This window comes from Coffea eugenioides, chromosome 10 (assembly GCF_003713205.1).
Source record: "Coffea eugenioides isolate CCC68of chromosome 10, Ceug_1.0, whole genome shotgun sequence".
Lineage (NCBI taxonomy): Eukaryota > Viridiplantae > Streptophyta > Magnoliopsida > Gentianales > Rubiaceae > Coffea > Coffea eugenioides.
In genome coordinates this window covers 12,480,201-12,505,477 of record NC_040044.1, presented here as the reverse complement: position 1 = coordinate 12,505,477, position 25,277 = coordinate 12,480,201, and the positions used below count along the sequence as shown (strand labels likewise).

The 25,277-nt window shown below is 36.2% G+C and overlaps 2 protein-coding genes and 1 long non-coding RNA gene across 3 annotated transcripts; all 3 read left to right on the top strand.

Moving 5' to 3' along the window:
- The first annotated feature begins 355 nt into the window (after positions 1–355).
- Positions 356–966, top strand: LOC113750104. The gene is made up of 2 exons (XR_003464629.1): positions 356–426; positions 594–966. It is a non-coding gene; the product is annotated as an uncharacterized LOC113750104 (long non-coding RNA).
- A 3,617-nt stretch (positions 967–4,583) lies between these two features.
- LOC113750900 (centriolin) lies at positions 4,584–10,814 on the top strand. The gene is made up of 4 exons (XM_027294843.1): positions 4,584–4,667; positions 4,751–4,938; positions 6,147–6,309; positions 10,371–10,814. Exons 1-4 carry the CDS (start codon positions 4,590–4,592, stop codon positions 10,575–10,577), a joined length of 636 nt encoding a protein of 211 aa, XP_027150644.1. The 5' UTR covers positions 4,584–4,589; the 3' UTR covers positions 10,578–10,814.
- Positions 10,815–21,441: 10,627 nt separating this feature from the next.
- LOC113750448 (protein FAR1-RELATED SEQUENCE 5-like) lies at positions 21,442–24,657 on the top strand. Its single transcript, XM_027294420.1, has 7 exons — positions 21,442–21,922; positions 22,115–23,559; positions 23,683–23,763; positions 23,931–24,002; positions 24,168–24,275; positions 24,389–24,457; positions 24,586–24,657. The coding sequence occupies exons 1-7, from the start codon at positions 21,442–21,444 to the stop codon at positions 24,655–24,657; spliced, it is 2,328 nt and encodes a 775-aa protein (XP_027150221.1).
- The last annotated feature ends 620 nt before the right edge of the window (positions 24,658–25,277 follow it).

The following is a 25,277-nucleotide window of genomic DNA, read 5'->3' as shown; positions in this document are numbered from 1 at the left end:
TGGGCAGCACAATACAACGTTACTCCCATCAAAATGTTTTTTTTTTTTTTTTTTGGTCAATCAATAACATCTATCTATCCTATTCTATAGAGAAGGGAGTTTGTCAATCAATAACATCTATCTATCCTATTCCATAGAGAAGGGAGAACCAAACTACGTTGCATTATGAATAACTGATACTATTGACTTCAACAAATTGAGTGCAGTTGCCAAAGTAGAAAAAAGTTAGTCTAGTCAACAAACGTGGCTTAAGAAAAAATAGCACCTAATAGCAATTCAGGCACGACTCTCACTGCTTACTCTTCTTCAGTCCCTATAAATACATGGGCATAAGCCTAAGCAGTTTCAAATCAAAGCAAGGTTTTGGAAGACAAGGAATCATGGCAATCAACAGGATGAATGGTGTAATGGCTATTCTTTTGTGCGGTATGTACAATTCTATTCTTTTACATACGAGTTAATTAAACTGTGGGGGCAATGTAAAAAAAAATATAAAAAAAAGGTGTATTCATCCCATCTAAACAAGTTCCAGCATTTTTCATCTATTACAAGGATGATATATATAAATAATGTGATTTGGTTATGGGAAACAGGAATGATTCTTCTGGGAGCAAATGTGGAGGTTGAGGCCTGCCCACAATATTGCTTAGATGTTGAGTAAATGACCTGCGGTAACTCGGGAACGAAGCAGTACCCCAGCTGCATCAATTGTTGCTTGGCCCCAAAAGGCTGCACTCTTCATCTTGCTGATGGAACTTCACAATATTGCGGCTAAATCAATTCCATGATTGGAGTTTGTACGCTAGACTGCTAATATCATGCTAGACTGGTACAATATAATTTCAGCTTCCACGAGGGTTGAAGATATCCATGTAGTATATCAGTGATTCAAGAGACAGTTGAGTCATATTCAATCACTGATCTTATACACTAAATAAAGGTATACAAATAGAGTAACTTTTGTTACTAGAGCGATCTGCCATATATAACCAAATTCGTGATAAATACCTGGAATTATTCATTATAGCTCAAAAAATTGTAATTCTCCACAAAAATATGTAATTAAATAGGAGGGGGAAAGAGAGAGTGTGTGTGAGATCAGTGCTAAAAGTTTCAAGTACTTCACGGTCGATTCTTTCTTCCTTTCTTTCTTTTTGGATCCATCAATTTCAGGTGTGTCATTTGTCCAATACTGGCTAGAGTAATATTATGGAGCCTTTGGAATATAGCCGTCATTGATAATGTTCAGATATGCCTTCATAAGATCAATATTCTAATCTCTTTCACTTGGACGCTACTTACTCCAAAAATCAACCCCAACAGATAAAGGTCACAATCTCTCACTTCAACCTTTCCACTTTGACCAATTCTCCAAGACCAAAAAAAAAAAAAAGATCTCATTTCGCATTGGATGTGGTTTTCAAATGAAAATCAAAAACCATTTATGGCTCTAAGTGAAATTTTACTTGATTTGTCTCTAAATTAACATTAGAAGAATATGAGGAAGAAAGTTAGCTTTCTTTAGTATAATAACCATATAGGAGGGGTTCATGCATAACTTTTTACTAAGTTAATTCCAAAAATGTAATTATTAAAAAAAAAAGAAAAATATATTTATTTATTTATACACAAATTTTTTAACCCCACCATTCCCACCCCCCCACCCCCTTCTCCCAACCAAAAGAAAACCAAAAAAAAATAGAGAGAAAGAGATACCCGCACAATTTGCTCTGTCTTAGGAAATCTACTGTCTATTTTATTTGGGAAGGCGATGGCCGGCAACAGATTCTTTTTTTTTTTTTTTTTTCCTCCCCCGTGACAAACTTGGACAGGGAAATATTATCACCATCAAACAGATAGTAACATTATTGTATTGACCAAGTAAGCCTAAGTAAAATTATTGGATTGACCAAGTAAGCCTAACCGTCTCTCTGGTGTAGGCAATTACTGGGAATTATTTGCCTAGAACAGAACCACTAATCGCCTATAAGTAATGCTACTTCACTTCGTGTTAGCATTAGGTTAACGTTAAGCAAAGGCAAGAACTCATGGCTTTCAACGAAATGGTAGCACTGCTTCTTCTCATCTGTGGTATGCTTAGTTTCTGTTTTCCAAACAAGCTAGTTTTCTTTCTTTGTCTACTTTTTTTTCCCTCCCTTTTATTAAAAAATAAAAAAATCAATTTTATTAACCTCATAAAAAGTATATCAATATGTGTTAAGATATTCTTTTTCCCTATTCTTCGTTAAAATTGGACCATGAATTGACCGGAGTTATAATTAGTTTTGGTCATTTGGCTCCGGCTTTGCGTTTCCTTGAAGGATTGGCCAATCTAGTACGTACCATTAAATTCTGTTTGGGTATCTATATCCATTTCCATGGTCCAATCAACAAACAGGAGAGGAATTCCCATCTAATACTTCTACCTGTTAATACTTGTTGCTCTAACTAACTAAATTAATTATGATCTCATAACAGCCGGTTGAATCATGAATGTGCAGGGATGTTTGTTCTTCAAGAAATGGAGATGATAAAAGTCAAAGCTTGTGAGCATATTTGCTTTGATGTGGCATACATGACTTGCAATGGTACATTTGTTAGTCCACCAAGTTGCAACTGTTGCCAAGCTTCCAGAGGCTGCAGACTTCACCTTGCCAACGGAGCGTCCTTGTATTGCGACTAAGGTTAATACTTGTGGCTAAATAAATTAGTAGAAATCATCTCAACCAAAGTTAATATTTGTGTGTCTATATATAATAGACACACACACACAGTTTGAGATCATATTTTGATAACGGTTTGCAACCATTTCATTTTGAATTTTATGAAATATATTTTTCTCAATATAAGTAACTAGACAATCATTCATCCAAGTGTGTCTTCCATTCTATTTCGTAACCGATTCTTCACTATATTCATAACTAAAAAAACCCTTTCTACAGTAGCTATAATAATAGGTAAAATCAAAGACAACTTTAGAAACATATAAACCAATAGATACACAAAACTCCAGGGGACACGCTTGAAATTATATCAAATTTTTATGGGTATTATAGAAATTTAAGGGGGACAGTGGGAGCCCGTGACCCCGGTGGCCCTAGTGTAAATCCGCCCCTGCTGGCAATAGACATGGATATGGTAATTCAAGGATGGCCCAAGCTTGGGTTGATGGATTATGCATGATTGAAGAATGCGCCAAACTTGGATTAAGACCCCATTTGATAACCCAATTCAACACTTAAACTAAATGGTTCCATATCTTAATATGTTCAGAGGCGTTTGATAACAAAAAATTGAACATCTGAATTAATTAAGTGGCGCTAAATTTTCTAAGCAAAACTTACTCATAAAAATAAGTGATAAGTTATTCACTTATCACTGAATGTGATATACACTTAAACGTATTTGATTTAATATTTAACAATTCAATAATTTAGTGGATTTGTCAGAATTCAGTTTTATCAAACGCACTCTAAGTTAGTGGATTCGGACCTGTGCTACGTATTTAAAACCTAAGCTATGACCCATTCTACATATTTAAAACCTAAAAGTTTTTTTTAATGACTAATTTTATACATTTTCCAAGACTTTTATGGAAATATTTACATCCAACTGAGAAAAATTTCTAATAGCAATTAACATTATTTTCATGTCAAATACTTAAACTTCTGGTTTGTTTAATTACTAGATTTATTTTTGTTAATATTTTTTTCTAGGTACAAATTAGTACTTCATTCTACGAAAACGTTACTATACTGATATCTCATATATCTGTTAAAAGATCAAATTACTAGTCTAAATCATATGGTGTAATGTAGGAATAGATGTAGACACTAATATTACAATATATAAAAAAATTTGAAACTCTTTAAAAATTTAAAAATTGTGTCCTACAATTAAGAAAAATTGCAGTTTTGGTACCAAATAATTGCAGCATCAGTGGTTTTAGTCCTTAAATTTGGTCAAAAGCAAATCTAGTTCTAAATGTTTCAATTTTTAAGTACATTTAGTCTCATTGACTGGTTTTGGTAAATTGTTACTAGAATTCGCTCACTTAAGTAGCACGTGCCAAAGGCTAAATTTTGAAAAAAATTAGAATAAAAAGAAAAAATGTTTGTAACTCATAATATGTAATTAAAGGAAACTAATTACTTGTATACACAGTGGTCATGTAGCTGCAAAGTAAAGATAACTACTCAACTTGCGACTAATTAGTGCCCTTTAATTACAAACTATGACCACCAACATTTTTTCCTTTTTTCAAATTTTTTTTTTTTCAAAATTTAGCTGCCGGAACTTACTACTGACATAACCGAACTTTAAGGACTAAAACTGCCAATGTCCCAAACATTTGGTACCAAAACTAATAATTTTCTCTACAATTAATTTCTTCCGTTCAATTTCAAATCAAACTCATTCTCACAATCAACTGCGCGTTACCCACTACGATCTAAACTGTGATTGTAAGAGCCCAATCCGGCCGAAAGGCCCAAAGCCCCTTTCACCTCAGTGCATAGGAAGCAGAAGCACCCCGTTATAAAACCCTGCATTTTGAATTTGTTCCCCCCCAGACCTTCCAGAATTCAAAAATGGCGCTTCAATCTGCATTTCGTGAAAGACTGGAGCATATGGAAGTCACCCGAAACCAACGACTCTCTCTCCTCCAGGTTCACTTTCTTGTTCTCTTGGATTGTAAATTTCGGTTTTTAACTTGATTTCCTGTGCCCTAAATTGCAATGTTTCTCTACAGTCGGAGAAAGAGCTTCAGACAATCAAATCTCGAGATTTAGCGTCAAAGTTGTCTAATATCAGATCAATGGAGCAGCGCTGCTTAAAGCTTGATTGTAAAATCGCTTCGCAACACCTGGCCATTTCCTCCCTCGAATCAGAGCTCCACCGCCTGGACTCCGTTTATGCTGAAATTCTTCAAAAAATTAGGTAGGTTTATTTTGTTCTACATTTTGGCTGTAATCTGGTTAATTTCTTATATATGTTTGACAGGTCGAATGAGGGAAAAATGGCAATTTGCACATAAAAATAATTAGGGGTATTGTTATTAGTACTCCCTTATTTGTTAATGGCGCTCCCCCCTGACTTTATTTGCCATGTTTAATTAGACAAAAATATTTCTATACTTCGTTGCATTCAAAACCACTCTGTTGTAATTGAGTTGTGAGTAAAATAAAACAAAGAGGTAGAAAAGCTTTATCTTTCGGTCTGTCTGATCAGTGGACACTCGTTAAGATGTAGTTCATGTGTTAAATTTTTGAAAAGGTAAAGGTAACTAGGAAGAGTGTATAAATGCAAGGGAGTGTAATAATTGTTAGTGTGTATTCACATGGCAGGTTAAATGTGATTTTGGTGTGTTAAAAAACCCTTTATTCTTTTTACATGAGTACAAAAGTCAAGGGGATTGGGATTTCCAAATGTGGGAGTGATAACAATAATTTCCAAATAATAATATCACAATCTTTACCACTTAAAGTAAAATCCTCAATTTTTATTTCTTGGTTTTTATAAAAAGCAGGTATATCTGAGACTGTCAAGAACAGAGAAGAAAGCCGGAAGGTTTTGAGTTTTGTTGGACAGTTTCCTTCAAAAGCAAGCGAAACTTGCCTTAAGTAGGAAAATTCTTTAGATATTAGTTTTTTTCAAAGATGTCATCAATAGTGGTGTTTGTCCATACTAATTTGTACTAATTTAGTTGCATTATTTGTATGCATGAGGTAAAGGAGTGGTTGCAACTGTCTCACATTTTAGATTTTTCTCTAAAAAGAGAAAAGTTCTTTCCTTTTTCGGTTTAGAAATTGAATTCAGTGTATTTGTAACTTTCTATAAAAGATTAGCTTCTAACTTTATGTTTCTCTTAAATTTTTATTTAGTCGATGGCATACTTTGGATTTCATGAGCTTCGACAAGTAATCGAAATGACTCGTATTGCTAAGTGGAAGCAACATTAACTTCATTATTTTCAATGATAAAAATATTTGCCTTTGTTTATATAGGTTCTGGTATTATAGGTAACTACGTGTTTGATATACATTTATTTTTGGGGACATTTGTAATTCCAGGTAACAGTCTTTGATCTTTAGCTTGTTTCCTTTGCTTTAACTAGAATAGTAAAACTTTTTTGATTGTACTCATAGAACCTTAAAACTTGAGGTGGAAGAGATGGAGGAGTTAGAGAAAGAGAAAGAAAGCTATTATAACTCACAAAGTCAGGAGCTGGAGGAGTTTAAGGCAGAAGTGGATAGTCACATAGGCAATTGTCAATTACAAATCCAGGAACTGAGAACTCAGGCTAATGAGGTGCAGAGATATCTGTCTTGATATTTCTTATTTTATATGTTGTTACTTCATCTGTTTGTTTTTTCTTGTTTGATGTGTGAGAAACACCATGCTCTTATTACTTGCAGTTAATGCAACTGATTTTAGTAAGTTATGATGTTCCTGTTGGATCACAGTATCTATTTCTTTTACACGGGGGAAAGCATTGTGTGTTTTCATGCTTGAAATAATGCCAGATTCAATCAAGTAATGAATCATTGGGTGTTCGTATACTTAAATGAATCGTGAACTCGATGTGAGCAGTGAAACTTGCAAATAGGCTAGCTTAAACTCAATACTTAGTCTAAACATGCCTCTATTGTTGCATTCTGGATAAACCTGCTTGCTTTGGCACATGGAAAATGTAGTAACATTTATTGATGTGTGTGTTCTTAACAGACAAATAACGATGCTAGCAAATAAGTGCTTCACAACAATCGTCATTTGATCAAGGTGGAAACTTATTCTGTGCTCTTTGTGTTGATCATATTGCATATTAGTGCTATAAGGGGATGGTGATAGGGTACAAACCTAGAATCTTTCCCCAGATGTGAAAATAATGTGTCATTGATCCTGGGAAAGTATCAGTGTGAGTTTACAAGCCAAATAACTGTAAAAGCTGGTGGTTGTTGTATTTACTTGACGTGACAATGCATTAATATCAATTGTAGAAGGAACCTCACAAGCTACTTTTATAGGATAATCTATGCAGTGTTTTATTTTTTGATAACTTTTTGGTAATAGGCACCTTATTAAGCAATTGTGGAGTCGGTTTTAACTACTATAACTATATAGTTGCAACAGAGTATCCACCAAGCTTGCATAGAGCTTTATACATCTCTATGAAGAGAAAAGTTTGATATGAATTATTTTACAAAATGAAAATGCCTTAAGGAGCATTATGTAACTAAGCCTGCAACTTTTATGTCTGTCCATCCTCAGCTTTTCTTAAAAGAAATTTGTTCTAATAAATTGCATGATGCACCAGTTGCTTCATTTAGTCCAATGCAAAGGAATACCTGAGAAAGTTTTGGGAAATGATGGTAGGGGAAAACTTGATTTCCAAATCCATTGAGGTCGTCTTTGGGAGTATTCTGATCTGGAAGTCCACAATTTGAAACTTAGCCTTCTTTTGCTGTTTTGACTATGTTCTATACTTAGGCTAGGAAGCAATTTTGTCCATTTTCTGCACCAAAGGTTTGCCGGGTAGTCTATCAAAGAGACTGCTTAACTATTCATTGAAGCCAAATGGAAGAAAATGCAAAAAGAGAACTTTTCCACACAAAGGCTCACAGATGGAGGAAGATAAGGTTTTACACATTCATGCTAATGGAAAAATGTGCAAAAGTTTACATCTTCTACAATGTTATAGTTGTTTAATGAATCTTTTCAGCAACAAAATTGAATTGAGTGATGTTGGTTATGTCTGACATCTTCCTTGTGCAATTTTACTTTTCCTCTGTCTGCATATCCATTTTGCACAACTATTAGGAAGATAAGCTAATAGTAACAATGAATCTTGTTCAGGGACATTATTTTCTTTTCTTTGCAACCTAACTATCCTTCCCCGTCCTTGGACTCCAGATTTAGGCGACCCAAAGTAATTATCTAAGATTCAGAATATTTTTTTAAAGAAAATGTATATATTAGGGTATATCTACTGCAGCGTTCTTTAGGGTTATGCATTTGAAGCCACAACCAGGCACAGGAAAGCATTACCTTTATTAAATGTCATCTCCAGGCCTCCAGTTTCAGATTGGGTCAACCTTAGATTGCAACATATCATTCCGTACAACGGTTGTCATGCTCTTAAGCATGATGTTAAATGGCACCCAGCCCCTTTCATGCTAGTGACAAACTTTGCGCCATCTCTTGTTAAACTCCAGATTTGTGGGTATTTGTAGATGAATTGTACCTCTTCTTTCAAGTTACTGCGCTCAAAATGTTATGACAAAGATGCCCGCTCCTAGCTATTTTCAAATCCTGAGAAGTACTACTGACATGTTATAGATAAACCTTCCTGAAGATACTCGATGCTAAGACATCCAAACTGCTCAATACTTGAAAATTGTCAGAACTATGAATGATAAAGTGGGCATTGACATTGTAAAACAGGATTCATCTTATTAGGAGAATCTGACTTGCAAATACAATTATACTTGCACAGTTATAGCTTGAGTATAAGGAATGGACTTAATCCGGAACACATCATAAATTAATAAAATCCCATAAAGTTCTATTGCTTTGTACAAGAGACATTAACCAGATATCATATTGTCAACTCTTGTGTGCTCATTTAGTAAAATGCATATTGCGCTGCTTGAAGTCTCATATGGTATGTCAGGTGATCCGCTAAAACAACCAATTATAACTATCACAGTTTGACTGAATGCAACCATGTTTTGTGGATATTGTTGAAGAAACTGTAAAACTATATATGATCTGCATGTCCAACAGTTCTTGAACTACTTTTTTGCGGTAAAGCTATACATGTTCTGCATCTCCAAGAGTTACTGAACAACTTTTTTGAACAGTAATGAGACCCTCATGGATGATAAAGAGTTTTTCAATTGAATTTGTTAAAGTTTGAAAGAGGGAATGATAAAGAAATTTTCATCTGTAGGAAAAAATGGAAGCTTGTAAACTATTAAAAGATCTGTAACAATGACACGCATTATTTTGATTGATGTCATTGATTGCTCTTTGTCCGTAACAAGTGGTTATTTGATTTATATAGGTGCAGAATTCCTTTCCATGGATAACTGTATAGCCACAGATATTAAGTTGGATTACAACTTGGCATTACTTTAACTATGCATGGCAATGATGCCTTAAATATGATATCTGATAGATAAACTTATCATGTCAATTTTTTTTAAGTACGGGTATGGCCATCTGCTATGTCATGTGACTTATGTTCTTCTTTTGCTGGAAAAACATTGGAGATTTTGAGCAATATCATTTTGGAAGCTTGGATTATGCTAAGGATATCTGTAACTAAGCAAAGTGATACGTGGCACATTCTGTAATTACAGAAGTAGAAGAGACAAAAGCTCTGTTTGCCTCTGCAAATTAACCTGAGAGAGGGAGGGGATTTGTGGAGTCCAATTATCTTGCAGTTTGTTTTTTCTAAGGCAGATAACTTGAATTAGTAAAGCCCAGTGAAATAGGGCGTAATAGTTCCAATACTGACTCTTCATAGTACCCATCCAACATTTTTCCTAGTGCCATATTTCCACAAACTAGTACCAATTTGTATTGAAAGTAAGAATTGGTTTTACTTAGCAGAAGCTGGTTTGACGTTTAAAAACTACATGGTTATGGACCTTTCAGTTATGTTGAAAATGTTCCAAGTATTCTAGGGTACTGATCTTAAGCAGTTCATGGTGTTCAGGCCAATATGATTGACACAAAGGACCAAGGTTAAAAGATTGTCAGAACCTATCAGGAGATGCTTCTTTAGGATCCCTATCCTCTTTGGCCTATATCTTGTCATCATTGACACAATCTCTTCATCTGGTGGGAAAAAAAAGAAATAAGAAAAGGAAAAGGAGACAAGTTTGGTGGATAGATTCAGATCTTAATTATCAAGCAGAAGACTGTTAGCTTTCCTTTTAATTCCACAATGCTACTAGCCCTGTCTACAGTGACTCACTGGGAGTATGTAACAAAAGAGTCATAGTACGTCTTAGCATTCTTGAACAGACAGAAGGACAAGAAAATGGAGAGATGATCGGAACTGGTGCAGTGACATGGTACTAAGGTCCATAATGCTTTCCAAAGTGTTTCAACCATGTCATTTGTTCAGACAGTTCGAAGTGTTCCCATCCTCTTTTTCTCCTAGTTTCTGCTGCGCCCTCATTGGCTATGCCTCATAATTGTGTTTTCCTTTCATAGAGGCACCTTATGTTACGAGTCTATAACAAAAGCCTACTTCTGGTGTTTGTGTATGGGGAAAAATGCCAAATGTAACTAAATCTGTTTCATTAGCAGTTCAATGTTGACAATGACGGAAATCTAATCCGTTGCTTGCTCTCTTTCAGCTGAAGTCAAGCTTCTCAAAACTTCAAGGCAGTCTTAACTATTCAACTAATTCAGAGATTTCCCAAGCTGAGACCAAGAAAGCTGAACTTTTGGGTGAGAAAGAGCGCTTGGACAAAATTTTGGCTTCAAATTATCCAGTAAGAGACCAGCTGAGGAAACAACTTCAGAACATATTGGCAGACCAAGAACAGAAGAGGAAGCCATGAATAAATCCATTTCGAAAGAACAATGTTATGGGAGTAAACTAGATATTCCAATTGTATATTCCAATCCCATCTACCATCATTTAGAAAAAGAGTGAGACATAAATAAATAGTTTATATAAGGATACAACTAAATGCTAACTAGAATAACATTGAAGGCAAAGAAATGGAAAGAATCAATAAGCCCTCTTTAATTACTTTTGTCTTGCTTGTGGTTCCCCTTAAATCCCCAACCACCATCCATCGTACACTTGTTAGTATTCAGTACACAGGAATCATTAAGTTTATCGTATTTATACGTAGACATTGGTGCTTCGCATCAAAAATTTCCCCTTTATTTTCTTTCGTCATGTTCACCATTGACCTTCTGTTCTTATATCTACAGAATTGTTTCCTTGGTTTTTTATTTTTCAATCCCTATGGAGAGTTTTCAGTACGTGAGTATTGGAGTTCAACAGGTAAAGGCGAAGGTATAAAAATTTTAGTAAACTTAATGTGGGAGTTTTGATGCTTTGATATTCAAAATTTTTTTAGTTCAGGATTGGAGTTTAATGTGGAAATATGACACATCATGAGTTCACATCTGCATTCCACGTTGGTGGAGATACATTGGTGAAAGGAATATCATTTCTACCTTTTTTTAAAAAAAAAAAATCATTGATGTTCAATATTTTGCTTATAACAATCGATCCTACCCCTTATTTGAGCGATACATGGAGCAATGCTATTAGCACTGTCACGAAATTAAGGAATGAGTCGTACCTTCTTTAAGAATCCAAAGAACTAAGAAGGATTAGAGTTTCTCTGGATACTAGTAATTGATTGAAGATAATTCAAAAGGTTAGACTATAATTTACTCAAACCATAGGATTTGTTTTCTCATTCAAACAAATCTCAAGCAAGGTAAATGTAATTAACCCTTTGCAATTGCTAAATATGTAAATCCAAGTAAACAATTGGTTACTTATTTGCAGTTCGATGTTTAATTGGTGATTGAGCACCAAATATGTAAATTGGTGATTTAGCATCTTTAATTGCTAAATATATAAATGCAAGCTAAGGCTTAAGAGTTGTTATGTGAAATACTAAAATCGAGCTGCTAAAGTTTTTTTATCCATTTTCTACAGTGGTTTTAAAGGACGAACTTCATAACAAATCTCAACGTTGGCGACCACAAGTAAGACTTCATGGTTTCATTGTTTCCATTACTTTGCTTAAGCCCATCTCTTTTAGTTTCAAACTCAGTAGGCTATGTTAACAGGAAGATAAGTGTTGGGTTACGCTGAGCAATAAATGCAAGAAACAATGCAAGGGACGTGGTTTAACCAATGCGGACTCTCGCGTAACGGTTGCGGGTTCCCTTGTCAACAAAAAATAAATAAATGCAAGAAACAATTTGAAGTTTGATTACAATTTTGAAAATCTCATATTTCTTGTCTCACTTGGGTCCTTAAACTCCAAAATCATTGATGGAAGCAAGACAAATTGTATCCCAATGTGAAACAAACTTTGCACGGTAAGGATTCAAGTGGGACAAATTTTATACATTGGAGACTAAAGTGAGACAAATTCTATACTTCAGGAACTATAGTGAGACGTATTTTATACTTTAAAGACTAAAGTGTCCTATTTTAAAAGTTAGGGACTAAGTTAAAAATTTAAGTATACTTGAAAGCCGCAATTAATCCATTATTATATGCAGACGACCTATGAGAGTTCAATACACACCTCTAAAGCATGCACATTTCAAAATCTTAGAGACTAAAGCTGCAATTAAAACTGCATGAGGCATAACTCTAAAATGCGTTGTTAAAACTTCATGGCCGCACAATAAGTAAATGGTAAATATGCTTAATGTTTATGTTTTTAGTTCGAAACTTGAAAAGAATGATGGGCCTGTTTGGAACCCTAGTTTTTTGGGAGTTTGTCTAAAACTTTACTGTAGTGCACTGTAGAAGTTTTTGAAAAAATTTTGTAGAAGTTTTTTGTAAAGAGAAAAATTTTGTAGAAGTTTTTGTAGGGTTAAAAACTTTTTTTTCTTTTCTTTTTTTTTTTCTTTCTTTTTCTTTTTCTTTTTCTTTCTTTCCTTTCTCTTTTCTTTCTTCTTCTTCTTCTTCTTCTTCCCCGTTACCTCTGCCTCCAGCAGTGCCACCTCCCGCTACCCCCTGCTTTGCTTCTCCCCTCCTGCCCTGCCACCCCCTTCCTCCGCCACCCCTCTGCCCGCCTTCCCCTTCCCGCCATCCCCTCACCCCGCTTCCCCCCTGCTTTCGGCCATCCCCTCTTCCCCCGCCACTCCCTCCCCCTCCTTCCCCCTGCTTTGCTTCTCCCCCTCTGCCGGCTTTCTCCCTCCCCCCGCCACCCCTTCCCTGCCCTCCCTCTGCCCTTCTCCGCCACCCCTCCCCCCCAACTTCCAAACAGGCCCACCTTCCCCCTCTACCCCGCCACCACTGCCCCACCCCCTCGCCACCTTCCCCTCCTCCCGTCACCCCCTTGGCCCCTTCCCCCTCCCCTATTCCCCTTCCCGTTTACCACCCCTGAATCCCGCACCCGTTAATTTTTTTTTTTTGGGCAAAGCCCCCCTTTCCCTCTGTCCTCCCCTTTCCCCGCCACCCTCACCCTCCCTCGGTGCGATCTGGTCTCGCGACCAGATCGGCCAGAGGGGAAGGGGAAGGGTGGTGGGGGAGAAGGGGGGGAGACGCAGAGAGAAAAAAAAACTTGCGGGGGAAGAGGGAAAAAAGAAAAAAAAAGGGGAGAGGGAAAAAGGAAAAAAAAAATTGGCACCGGAAAAGGTGATCGGCACTGGAACCGGTGGCGGAGGTGGTGGCCGGTGACGGAGCAGTTGACGGAGGTAGTGGTGGGGGAGGAAGAAGAAGAAAAGGGGAAGGGAGTTTTTTTTTTGTGTTTTGGATATTTTAAGTGTGTAGGTTAAAAAATTTTGATAAGTTTTTGAGGTTCCTGTAGCACAAGTTGTTAAAAAACTAGTATAATAAAAACTTGGTAAAAACTTGGACTTCCAAACAAGCCCATCATTTGTCATAAAAAAAAATGTGGATTGTGCCTTTATAGTTGCAAGGATTGGATCCTTCAGATTCTCAATCTTAGAGACTAAAGCTGTAATCTTTTTTTTTTTTTTTTGTCGACACAGGGGTGTCCAGGTCAATCCTTACGGAGCCCGACTAATCCCCTGCGGCCCGGGCTCGGCGCCCCAACCCGACCCGAACACGATAAGTGCGCGGAGGAATCCAGCAAAGCGGAGACTCGAACTTGGGACCTCAAGAGTCATCGATGAGAGGCGCTACCGCTGGACCATTCACGCGGGGCTGACTAAAGCTGTAATCACTAATCAGTTTGTTGAGGGGTGCAGAGAAATCGAGTAGCTTGAATCGAGCTCGCGAGTAGCTTGGTTAGCTACTCGACTCGAGCTCGATCTAATTCGAGTTCGAGTCGATCTCGATCTACTTGCTACAGTATATCGAGTCGATCTCGAGTAGTTAGGAGTAAGAAATTCGAGCTCGTCGAGTAGCTTGAGCTCGATAGCATATATATATTGTATTTTATTTTATATATCAATTTACTCTTTCAGGTTTGTTAGCTAGAATATTTACGGGCTTAACCAGTTATGTTGTAGTAATAATGAAGGGTGAATAAGTAATTTTGGCTTGGAAAATATGATGAAATGATGAAAACTAAAAACGAAAAATGAAAAAGCTTCCGTCGAATCTCGAATCCGTCATTCCATCCTTCATAGTTCATTCTTCTTCTTCGTTCGGTCGTTCCTCTTCAGTCTTCACTCTTCAACCTTGACTCTCAAATTTCAATCTCTTATTCTTTGGCTCATCTTCTCAACTGTCACAAGCCACAACTGACAAGGCAGTCGATCATCTAAAGCTTTAAACACTTCAGCAGTTTAGCTCAAAATGGAGTAGATAGCAGCGTGAGTAGCCGACCTTTGAGTGAGGGTTTGAAATCAAATCAAAACCCACCAATTTCAACAGCTGCATTTGACAAATTAAGGTACTTATTGTGCATTTGTGTAGTAAATATGTGCATTATGAGGTTCAATTTTATAAATGTAATATTAATTTTTAATCTCCAAACCCTAACCAAAAAAATTGGGGGCTGCAGCCTGCGATTCAATATATTCCATTTGCGTATCCCATTCCCTCTCCATTGCTATACTGGAACTTTGAGGAAATGGAGGGCAGCTCGATTCCTTCAACAAGTGATTCGGTGGTTGGCGCGACAGCTTCAAGAATTGGTAAGTTTCAGAAATTTGCTTTACATCTGAGTTGGATTATTAAATGTTAACTAGTTAGTATATTAATGAGATTAATGAGAATATTCAGTTATGTTCTTAAGTAGGTCAGGAATCTGGAGAATAATTTTGATGCTAGCTTATGCAGTTTTATTTAACGCAACAAATTATTCTAGGAATTAGAAAATTTAAAGACAATCTTCAATACTGTTGGTAGTTCCTTATTGTCACCCTTTTTCTTTCTTGTTTGCCACGAAGGTTGTTCCTTTGAAATATGCCTAAAAGTGCTGTACAAGTACTAATAATATAGCCATTCTAACAGAGTGTAATGCATATGGGATTTGTTTTACTGTCGTTCAGTTTTTTTTCCCTGTTTATGTTTTATTGCCATGCTCTTGAGATGAGACTATTTAGGGAAGATTAATTATAAATGTAAATGGTGGAGGCTTGGAGAGAAACTGATTTTAGCTGGAATTAAGACAAAGATGGATTTTGAGGGTTTAGATAATGGAAATTGTCTGTTATATGCATCAAAGTTGGGTATTGTCAATTGATTAGCTTGTGTTATTTTCTTTTTGGGTATTTGTACTCAAAATGGGCAAAAAGTGCGAAAGATGCTTATTTTGCTATAGTTAAATGGCTCAATCGAACTTTCTTATGATAGGACCATTTTCGTAGATAACTTTCTTTCACGGTGAGGACTTCCCATTTTGACATTAATTTCTTTTTAAATGGACAGAAATGCCTCATTTTTCAATTCAGGGTTTGTTCCCCTTTGCTTCATGTAGATGTCATATTTGTATGGCTAGGTGTTGTAGATTGTACACCAAAGTTTGAAGATGCATAAGGAGCAAACAAGCTGTTTCATTTACCAGATTACAAACAAGAGCTTCTAAATGCTCATTAGACTCCAGAAAATTTCCCTAAATTGTTCCTTTCAATTGGTTGCACTCCTTTTTGTATTTTCATGAAATTCTGATGAGGTTGAGAACAGGTTGTTGCTTATGTATATTGCTGAAATGTTAATGTGGATCATGGCCACTTAGTTTCTGCATGCATATGGTGTTTCTTTAATCTGCCGGTCCTTTTGTTTCTCATTGGTTTCTCTTTTGCGGAATTTCTGAATTTTAGAAGCTAGAATTCTTGAATCTTGAATCCTTATTAATCTTATTGATTCCCCTGGGCATGTTGATTTCTCATCTGAGGTGACTGCTGCCCTTCGTATTACTGATGGTGCATTGGTGGTGGTTGATTGTATTGAGGGTGTGTGTCCAAACAGAAACTGTCATTCGACAGGCTCTGGGAGAAAGGATTCGTCCTATCTTAAGTCTTAAAATCTCAACAACATGGACAGGTGTGGACAGGTGTTTCCTGAGGGACTTCTTATGCTTTATGTATCCAAGATGATTCCAGCATCTGACAAAGGTAGATTCTTTGCTTTTGGCCGTGTGTTTTCTAGAAAAAATTGTCATTGGCATGAAGGTTAGAATCATGGGTCCCAACTATGTTCCGGGAGAGAAAAAGGACTTGTATGTTAAGAATGTCCAAAGAACAGTTATTTGGATGGGTAAGAAGCAGGAAACAGTTGAGGATGTGCCATGTGATGTGGTAACACAGTTGCTATGGTTGGTTTGGATCAATTCATCACCAAGAATGCAACCTTGACCAATGAAAAGGAAGTTGATGCTCATCCAATTAAAGCAATGAAGTTCACTGTCTCCCCTGTCGTGCATATTGCTCTGTCTCCCCTTCTAAGTCTTGTCCATGTGGCTCCAGGACTTTAATTGGCTTCTAAGTTTTGTTTCTTTGCATTGCAATTAATCTTGTTCAATTGATATTAATGTACTTTAATTCGAATGTTTAGTGCAACTTAGTTTATTGTTTAGTACAAATTAGTAGTATTGCATTTAAGATACAGAGACTAGATTCTTTAGATTATTCGAGCTCATTCGAGCTCGAGTACTCGACTTGATATCGAGCTCGAATGACATGTCGAGCTCGATCGAGTCGAGTTCGAGCCTGCATATGCTTTTCTCGAGTCGAGCTCGATCTTTATTTCTCGAGCTCGAGTCGAGCTCGAGTCGAGCTCGAGCTCTGGTGGTCTGAGTCGAGCTCGAGCTCGAGTACGCCACTACTCGAGCTCGACTCGGCTCGATTTCACCCCTAGTTGAGATTGTTGTGAGTTTGTCAATATGGCTTGGCTACTCCATCTCTCAAATAAGATAATGCTACAAATGCCAAAAGTTAACCTTGCCATGTTGACGTAGTTATGCCCGGATGATTATTGGCAAAAACAGCTGATGGGGTACATAATTAGGAAATTTCTACCTAAAATTTGACGGTCTAGATGAGTTGTAGACTTGATAAAAATATATAACAAGCTACATTTATTGATTTCCGCTTTTATAGTTCAAGAATTGTACGAATTTTAGTACGAACTGCACATTAATTTGAAAGACTGTGACTTGTAAGAAAATTAATCCACCCTCTTGTCCCCCACAATTGAATATATCACGAACTTTCCTTGTCTGAAAATTATGGGTCAATGGGCCAAAGGCACAAAAGTTGATTCTGCGCTTATTTACAAGAGTAAAACACATTTGTACGTGGACAAACTTCTTGCAGCTACTCAAAAATAATTCAGTAATAAATTATATAAAAACAAATGCAGTATTTTCTTCTTGTTGAAATATTCTTTACACGTAGGATTATGTGATTTACATGCAATAATTATCTTGCAATTACAAGTTTTCCCCAAAGGATGTACATGCAGATGTGTTTGGATAAACAAATTATTTCAAATATTATTTTGTTTACATCATAAATATATTTTTGAACAACATTTTTATATTTTAACTATTTTTTTATTTCACATACATCACATCACAAAAGTAATATGATATGTTATTTTAAATTGGAAGAATTACAATTTTGGTCCTTAATATTTGGCCTATGTGCCAAATTGGTCCCCAATATTTCGATCAAAACAAATCTAGTCCCCAAAATTTGTGATTTTAGACAAATTTAGGATAACTAACGGAAATGGAACAATGATTATTAATGGTCAATATCAAATTGCCATTAGTTAACAACTTTGATTTTGCACATTTGGTCCCCAATATTTTGATTTTGAATCATTATATTTTTTAATTTTTAAATAGTGATATTAAGAGTTTTAATATGAATTGAGAAGCAAATTAGAATGAATAGTATTAAATGAGTAATAATAATTCTAATTAAACTTCTTTTTCTTCTTTTTTTATTTCATCTACTCATATTAATAATATATTACATGTTTTTTTTTTTGCATAGTAAGTCTCAAATTTGATATAACATATGTATATTATTGTTTCTCATTATTAATTATAACACTTTATATTGTCGCAACATGATCATAGCTTAAATTGTATATCTTGGTTAAATAAGTTATAAATGGATGATAATATACCAATAATAAATCAAACATAAAATAGTAGAAGAAAAAGAGAATTCTAGATTTATAATATATGTTTATTATAGTTACTACTACAAGAATAGTTGCATGTCTTGTGTACTTAGGCTTCAAACACTTTTAGTTAGCCATTGTGCTTATAAAAACAAGCGACAGTAAGTATCAATGTGAAGTAATTTTAGAAATTCTTTAAAAAACTATCTTTTAGTTTTTGTTGTCATTCCTATCAGTTGAAAACTAATGTTCCAATATTATAGTTTTAAATCATTTATTTTAATATTTGTAATCTTGATAATCATTTAGTGGTTTATGTAATGTGCATGAAATACTAACTTCATTTCAAATTCAATTAATAACCTATTAAAATGCCAAAAAAAAGATCAACTTAATTTACAAAGTACATATTCCTTATATTTTAAAGAGATATTTAATTAAGTTTTTAATTACAATTAGAAATAAAAATAATAAATCTCATTATCAGCTAATTATTTGAGACTAACTATGCAAAAGAGAAGAAACATATGATATATTATTAGCATGAATAAATGAAATAAAAAAAGAAGAAAAAAGTTTAATTAGAATTATTATTACCCATATAATACTATTTCATTTTAATTTGCATCTCAATTCATGCTAAAATCCTTAATATCACTATTTAAAAATTAAGAAAATATAATAATTCAAAAGCAAAACATTGGGAGACCAAAAGTGCAAGGTTAAAGTTGTTGACTAACTGTAATTTGATGTTGACCATTAATTATTGTTCCATTTCCGTTACTTAACCTAAATTTGGGGACTAGATTTATTTTAGCCGAAACATTGGGGATCAATTTGATACACAGAACAAATATTATGAACCAAAAGTCACAATTCATCCTTTTAGATAATATTCTAAACAATCTTTATCCAAACGCTTATGTACAATTAGTGTCATGTGGTGTTCACACGATCCCAACTTTGCAATGACAATTTTTCTTAGCACACGATTTTGCTGAATTTCGGCACCTGGATTCTCCACCATTCAGCAACCGGTGCAACTGTTGATAAAGTAGGCCGGTTCGAAACGCTGTAAAAGTCAAATGACACAAGACATAAAATCGAAAAGAAAGAACTTAGGTGGCTGGCCAAGTCAACTATCGACCATGTCTGACAGCCACGGATTTAAGCGATACGGGGCAGGAGCGGTCCTCAGGCGACCGCTCCTGAACGGTCTCCTCACAATAAAAAACGTGAGGAGACAAATGAGCCAAGTCAGCAAGGCTGAAGCAGGGCACAAAAACGATGCCGTTCCAAATAAAAAAATGTTGACTTCCAAACGGGAGCAGACGGAGCAAACGGAAGAGAATTGGTTTTTGAAATTCAAGTTGAAATTTTGAATTAGTCGCAGAAAACAAAACTGAGGGAAGCCAAATAATTAAATTGTGAAGGTAATCTACTCTGACCAACCACTCACTGAAGGCAGAAAGCTGAAGTTCAGGTGGGATTCAACCTACTGGGTGTTTCTAGGTGAAGTGGGTGTAGTCTACTCTGATGAAGGTAGCAATTGACAGAAAAGTGGGTGGAGAGGCAGGCGGCATGGAAGAAGCAAACAGAGATGAAGCCAAAGTTTGTCCGTAAAACTGAATAGCAGAAGCAGTTGTGGTCTCCAATTGGGTATAAGAGTGTTGTATGTATTCTGAATGCGTGCAAGAGCGGCGGTAAGGTAGAAGTAAATAGAGGAAATTCAGCATCTCACGAAACCAGATTTTGTCCTTCAACTTAATAGCAGAAGCAGCTACGTCTCCGACTTCGGTGAAACGTGAAGCGTATTAGCAGACCAAGGTAACATGACTGAACCATGTCAGTAATTGTGGCCAATAATTTGTCACCCAAATGCACATCTGTTAAAGGAAGGATGAAATTAGAGTCACTGAAGACATAATATGAAGATGATAGAAGAATAGTGAAGTTGTACTGTATTTGTATGTGTGTACCGTATCTGTGTGTGTGTGAGCATTCAGCTTTTCAGTGATGGACTATAATGGGATAGTAGTTTTTGGAAGACCTAGGGTTATGTATTCAAGTAAACCGTCGACTGGAATTAGGGAAAGATGAGAGAAACAAAATCACATTTAACAAGTGAATGAATATACATCCTGTTGTAAATTAGTTACATGTTATAGCCACCGTATTACAATTGATATGAATCATTGTGCATTTAGTAATTGGTCCATGCTCATGGAGCAATATTAGTTTGCCCCTTTCCTGACCATATAGTGTGTGTAAAATGGAGGCGTAGAGTTGAATGAGGTGAAGCAGAGGAAAAGACACATATGTGAATAATAAATGGGTGAACCTTGTGTTGTAAGTCAATTACATGATGTAAGAAATATATTACAATGAGTAGAAAGTAGGGTTATGTATTCAAGTAAACCATCGACTGGAATTAGGGAAAGATGAGAGAAACAAAGTCACATTTAACAAGTGAATGAATATACATCTTGTTGTAAATTAGTTACATGTTATAGCCACCGTATTACAATTGATATGAATTATTGTGCATCTAGTAATTGGTCCATGCTCATGGAGCAATATTAGTTTGCCCCTCTCCTGACCATACAGTGTGTATAAAATAGAGGCGTAGAGTTGAATGGGGTGAAACAGAGGAAAAGACACATATGTGAATAATAAATGGGTGAACCTTGTGTTGTAAGTCAATTACATGATGTAAGAAATACATTACAATGAGTAGAAAGTACTTGTTTGGCCCTCAAAATGTAGAAAATGTAGAAAATGTGGAGTTGGTTTATGCGGTTGTCATTAACGAATGACATAAGGTCCAATAAGCTAAAGAATCTAGAATCAAAATATAATCACCAGCGTGGATGTACATACAGTTAAAATAGACTTACATCGTGTGACCAATACATTACAGTCCGTATAAGTTAGTGTACATGGAGTTAGTGTACATAGATAATGCCGTTGTCTTAGAGTAAAAGTAAGGTGATGTGAATCATTAATCATATTGATAAGCGTAATAATAGGATTTGGTATACGAGTAATGTGTGATTCATAACACATTATAAATGGCAATATACATTTATATTGTCGTTTATGTACATACTATTCATGAAATGTTGCAAATTAGGGTGTTTGATGCATAATTGGCAGGAGTAGAAGTAATGGATTGCAGCAAATTGGCAGAAAATGGGACCCCTGAATTAGGAATGGAGTTCAACAGTGAAGAGGATGCGTACAAGTTTTACAACAAGTATGCCTTTAAAATGGGTTTCAGTGTACGTAAAGACTATCTGAATAAAGACAAAGACGGCGTGACCACGTCTAGGAGATATAGTTGCTGCAAGGAAGGTGTGAAACGCAAGTACGAAGGTGATGTGATGCCAAAGAGGACACGAGCGCCGACGAAAACAGGGTGTGGAGCTAAGATGGTTATCGTGTTGTTTAGAGGGACAATGAAGTACCGTGTGCATGACCTTGTCTTAGAGCATAATCATGAGTTGCACATTGCTCAATGTGCTCACATGATGCCATCACAAAGAAAAGTGAGTGTGGCTCAAGGATTCCAAGCTGAAATAAGCGAGGATGCTGGGCTTTCATTGAAACAGAGCCATGAGCTTATGGGAACAGAAGCAGGTGGGATGGGTAATGTGGGATATACTCGGGATGATCTTAAATGATATCTTCGAACGAGACGGGAAAGGAGCTTGAAATATGGAGAAGCAGGTAGCATGCTGAATTATTTTCAAGAGCAAACACTCGAGAATCCATCCTTTTTTCATGCCGTACAGCTGGACTGTGAAGAACAAATAACGAATATCTTTTGGGCTGATGCAGGAATGTTAATTGACTACAACTTTTTTGGAAACGTAGTCACATTCGACACAACCTACAAAACAAATAAAGAATACCGGCCACTTGGAGTATTTGTGGGTTTTAACCAGCATAGGCAAATTGTGATATTCGGTGCTGCCCTTATGTATGATGAGACGATAGATTCTTTCAAATGGGTGTTTGGTACATTTTTAGAAGCAATGTGCGGAAAACATCCAAGTACCATACTAACCGACCAAGATCACGCCATGACAGCCGCTCTTTCAATTGTCATGCCTGAAACATTTCACGGTCTATGTACGTTTCACATAAGGCGTAATTTTATGAAACATCTTGGCAATCACTACAAGGAAAATAGTGATCTTCCATACATGTTTGGTGCCTGCATGTATGAGTTTGAAGAAGTGGAACAATTCAATAGGGTGTGGGAGGCGATGGTGAAGAAACACAATCTTGAAAATAATGAATGGCTCTCGGGGTTGTACAAAATTCGTGATAAATGGGCAAGGTGCATGATGAAAGAAAGATGGACCGCGGGAATGCGAAGCACCCAACTCAGCGAAAGCCTAAATGCAGCAATTAAAAATCATTTGAAACTGGATCATGACCTTGTGCAGTTCTTTAGACATTTCAATCGGGTGGTTGATGAAAAGAGACATAATGAACTGATCGCAGAATATGAAATGAGGCAAAAGCTCCCCATGGTAGGGTTAAGGCAAACACCTATGCTTGTGCATGCATCAGAGACGTATTCACCAACCGTATTTGTTGCATTCCAAAATGAATATGGCGAGTCAACAGCTATGGTTATATTGAGACAACAAGATGCAGCGATGTTTGTGGAGTTTGCGGTCATGAGGTATGATGGAGGACCTGAAAGAACAGTAGTATTCAATCGGAATGATCTAAGTGTACGTTGCAGTTGCAAAAAATACGAGAATGAAGGCATTTTATGTGGGCACGCGTTGAAGGTGTTTGATACCGTGGGCATAAAAATAATTCCTCCTGAATACATTAAGAGGCGATGGACAAAAAGAGCTCGGGCTGGAGACTGTTTTGATCGGCGAGGACAGGAAGTTGTGGCTGATCCTAAAGTCATGATTTCAACTCGTTATCGGGAGCTCGCTCCGGCCATGATTAAGGTCGCAACTCGAGCAGCAATGTCGGAGGACACCAGCAAAGTAGCAATCACTGTCATATCCGATTTGTCAAAGAGAGTTGAGCTCCTCCTCTCAGAAAGCGAAGAGCAACCTTTGCAAAATCAAAAAAATCTGAATATGGAGGAACGAGATAAAATTGAAATTGTAAATGAAATGGGGGAGGCAGTAGTCGCAAGAGGCATTAAAAAACGAGGCGGTGGGAAGAAAAGTAGAGTGATGCGAAGTTGGGTCGATAAATTTGACAGAGTAAAAAGAAAATCTAGATTATCAAGAACTACACAGACTACGGTATGGATCAAATTTTGGTACATGGGGAACATTTATGCTAAAACTAAGTTATTGTTATACTATTAACTAAAGTTTAGGTAACATTCATTATGAAATAATATTATTGCCGTGTCAATACTGTAGGTCTCAGAATCGGAGCCGACATCGATTTCATTTGAGGAATACATGTTTATGGGATGCCGTTCATCTACTGACTCTGTTTCGGTTAGTATAAAATGGACATGACTCTTGCTTTTATTTGGATGTTTCTAACAGCATAAATAGTTACATTGATGTTACATTGTGTGATAATGTTGTTACGGCCGTCATCCCTCCTGATATACGTATTTTGTTTGTCTCATACAATGATTTTGCCCATACGAAACTTGTAGACGCATTCAATGAGTCAGACAGTGAATGGCCCTCCAAATGCTGTTGCTCCCGATATCGATGAAAGTCAAACGGTATGCATACATTTAGTAGTTAAAATAAAACCTTCTTGTTCATGTAGTAGAGCTACCTTTTTTTCTTTAATTGTAACGGTGAGCTCCCGAAGGCTGTCAAATCATGCAAATTATGTAGTTAACGTATGCTCGCTTTAATAACGTATTATTTTTTATTATTTCAAGGTCCACCGTTTGGCTAATCAGGGGCCTCCTGCAAGTGTCCCTACAGAATGGATGCATCCCAGATTTTCTATTTTTTCCAAGCATAACTCCGTCAGAGATGTCTTAATGGTCTGATATATCATTTTTGTTATAATGTCTAGTCCAATTTAACTTTATAAGTGAGCAATATAGGCACTGGTAATGATTTGTTGACAGTCGATTACTTATACTATATAATGTAGGAGGAGCGTGGGGCAATTTCAACACACTGTGATGTTGATGCATATCATGTATTTGCACCATCACCTCAGGTGACAAATTTTTATCGTTACAGCACATATTTATGTAATGTTATTAATTGGAGACTTGGACATCGTATATCATTAATCGTATGTTTTATTAATAATATTTGCTGATTTGCCATCGTTACGCATTTCAGGGAAGAAATAACACACAGGGATTGCAACTACGCGTTGACGTCGCCTCCCCCCAAAATGAGGTTGATGAATGATGTGTAACTATACATTTTGAACGAGACATTAAGTGGTTATCCCAACTTGAGAATGCTGCATATGTACGTTACAAGCAGTTAATAAGCTGTTACAACTTATTGACGAGGTTATACAGGCACCATTGATGTTTCACTCTTTTCAAATTTAGACAAGTGGATTACAATTGTAATCGCATCTAGTGTTAGTAGTCATCAATAGTTTGTATTGGGTTGTATAAAATTGTTAGAAAATTATAAAGTTGGTAGAAAATTGAAGTAACAATTTTACAATAGAATTGAACGTGTTTTTTGTGATCGGGTATTTTTCACTAAATCGACCATAACAGTTGAATGGTTATCGTGATATGTATACCATTCTACTACATTCAATTGCATACCTTAATAACATATTTATTGGCATAGATCGCACCGCCAAAGGTACGATATATAGGATAACACAATCTAAAGTCTAAATTGTCTTGATTTTGTTATGATGATAAATTCGAATTATTATTGGGCTATTTTTATAAAACATTATCATTTAGGCCATTTGTTTTGCATCGCTTGACGAATTTAGTGCACCATTGACATGATATATCACAGGCACATCAATTGGTATTAAAAGTTTTTAGATTAATTAA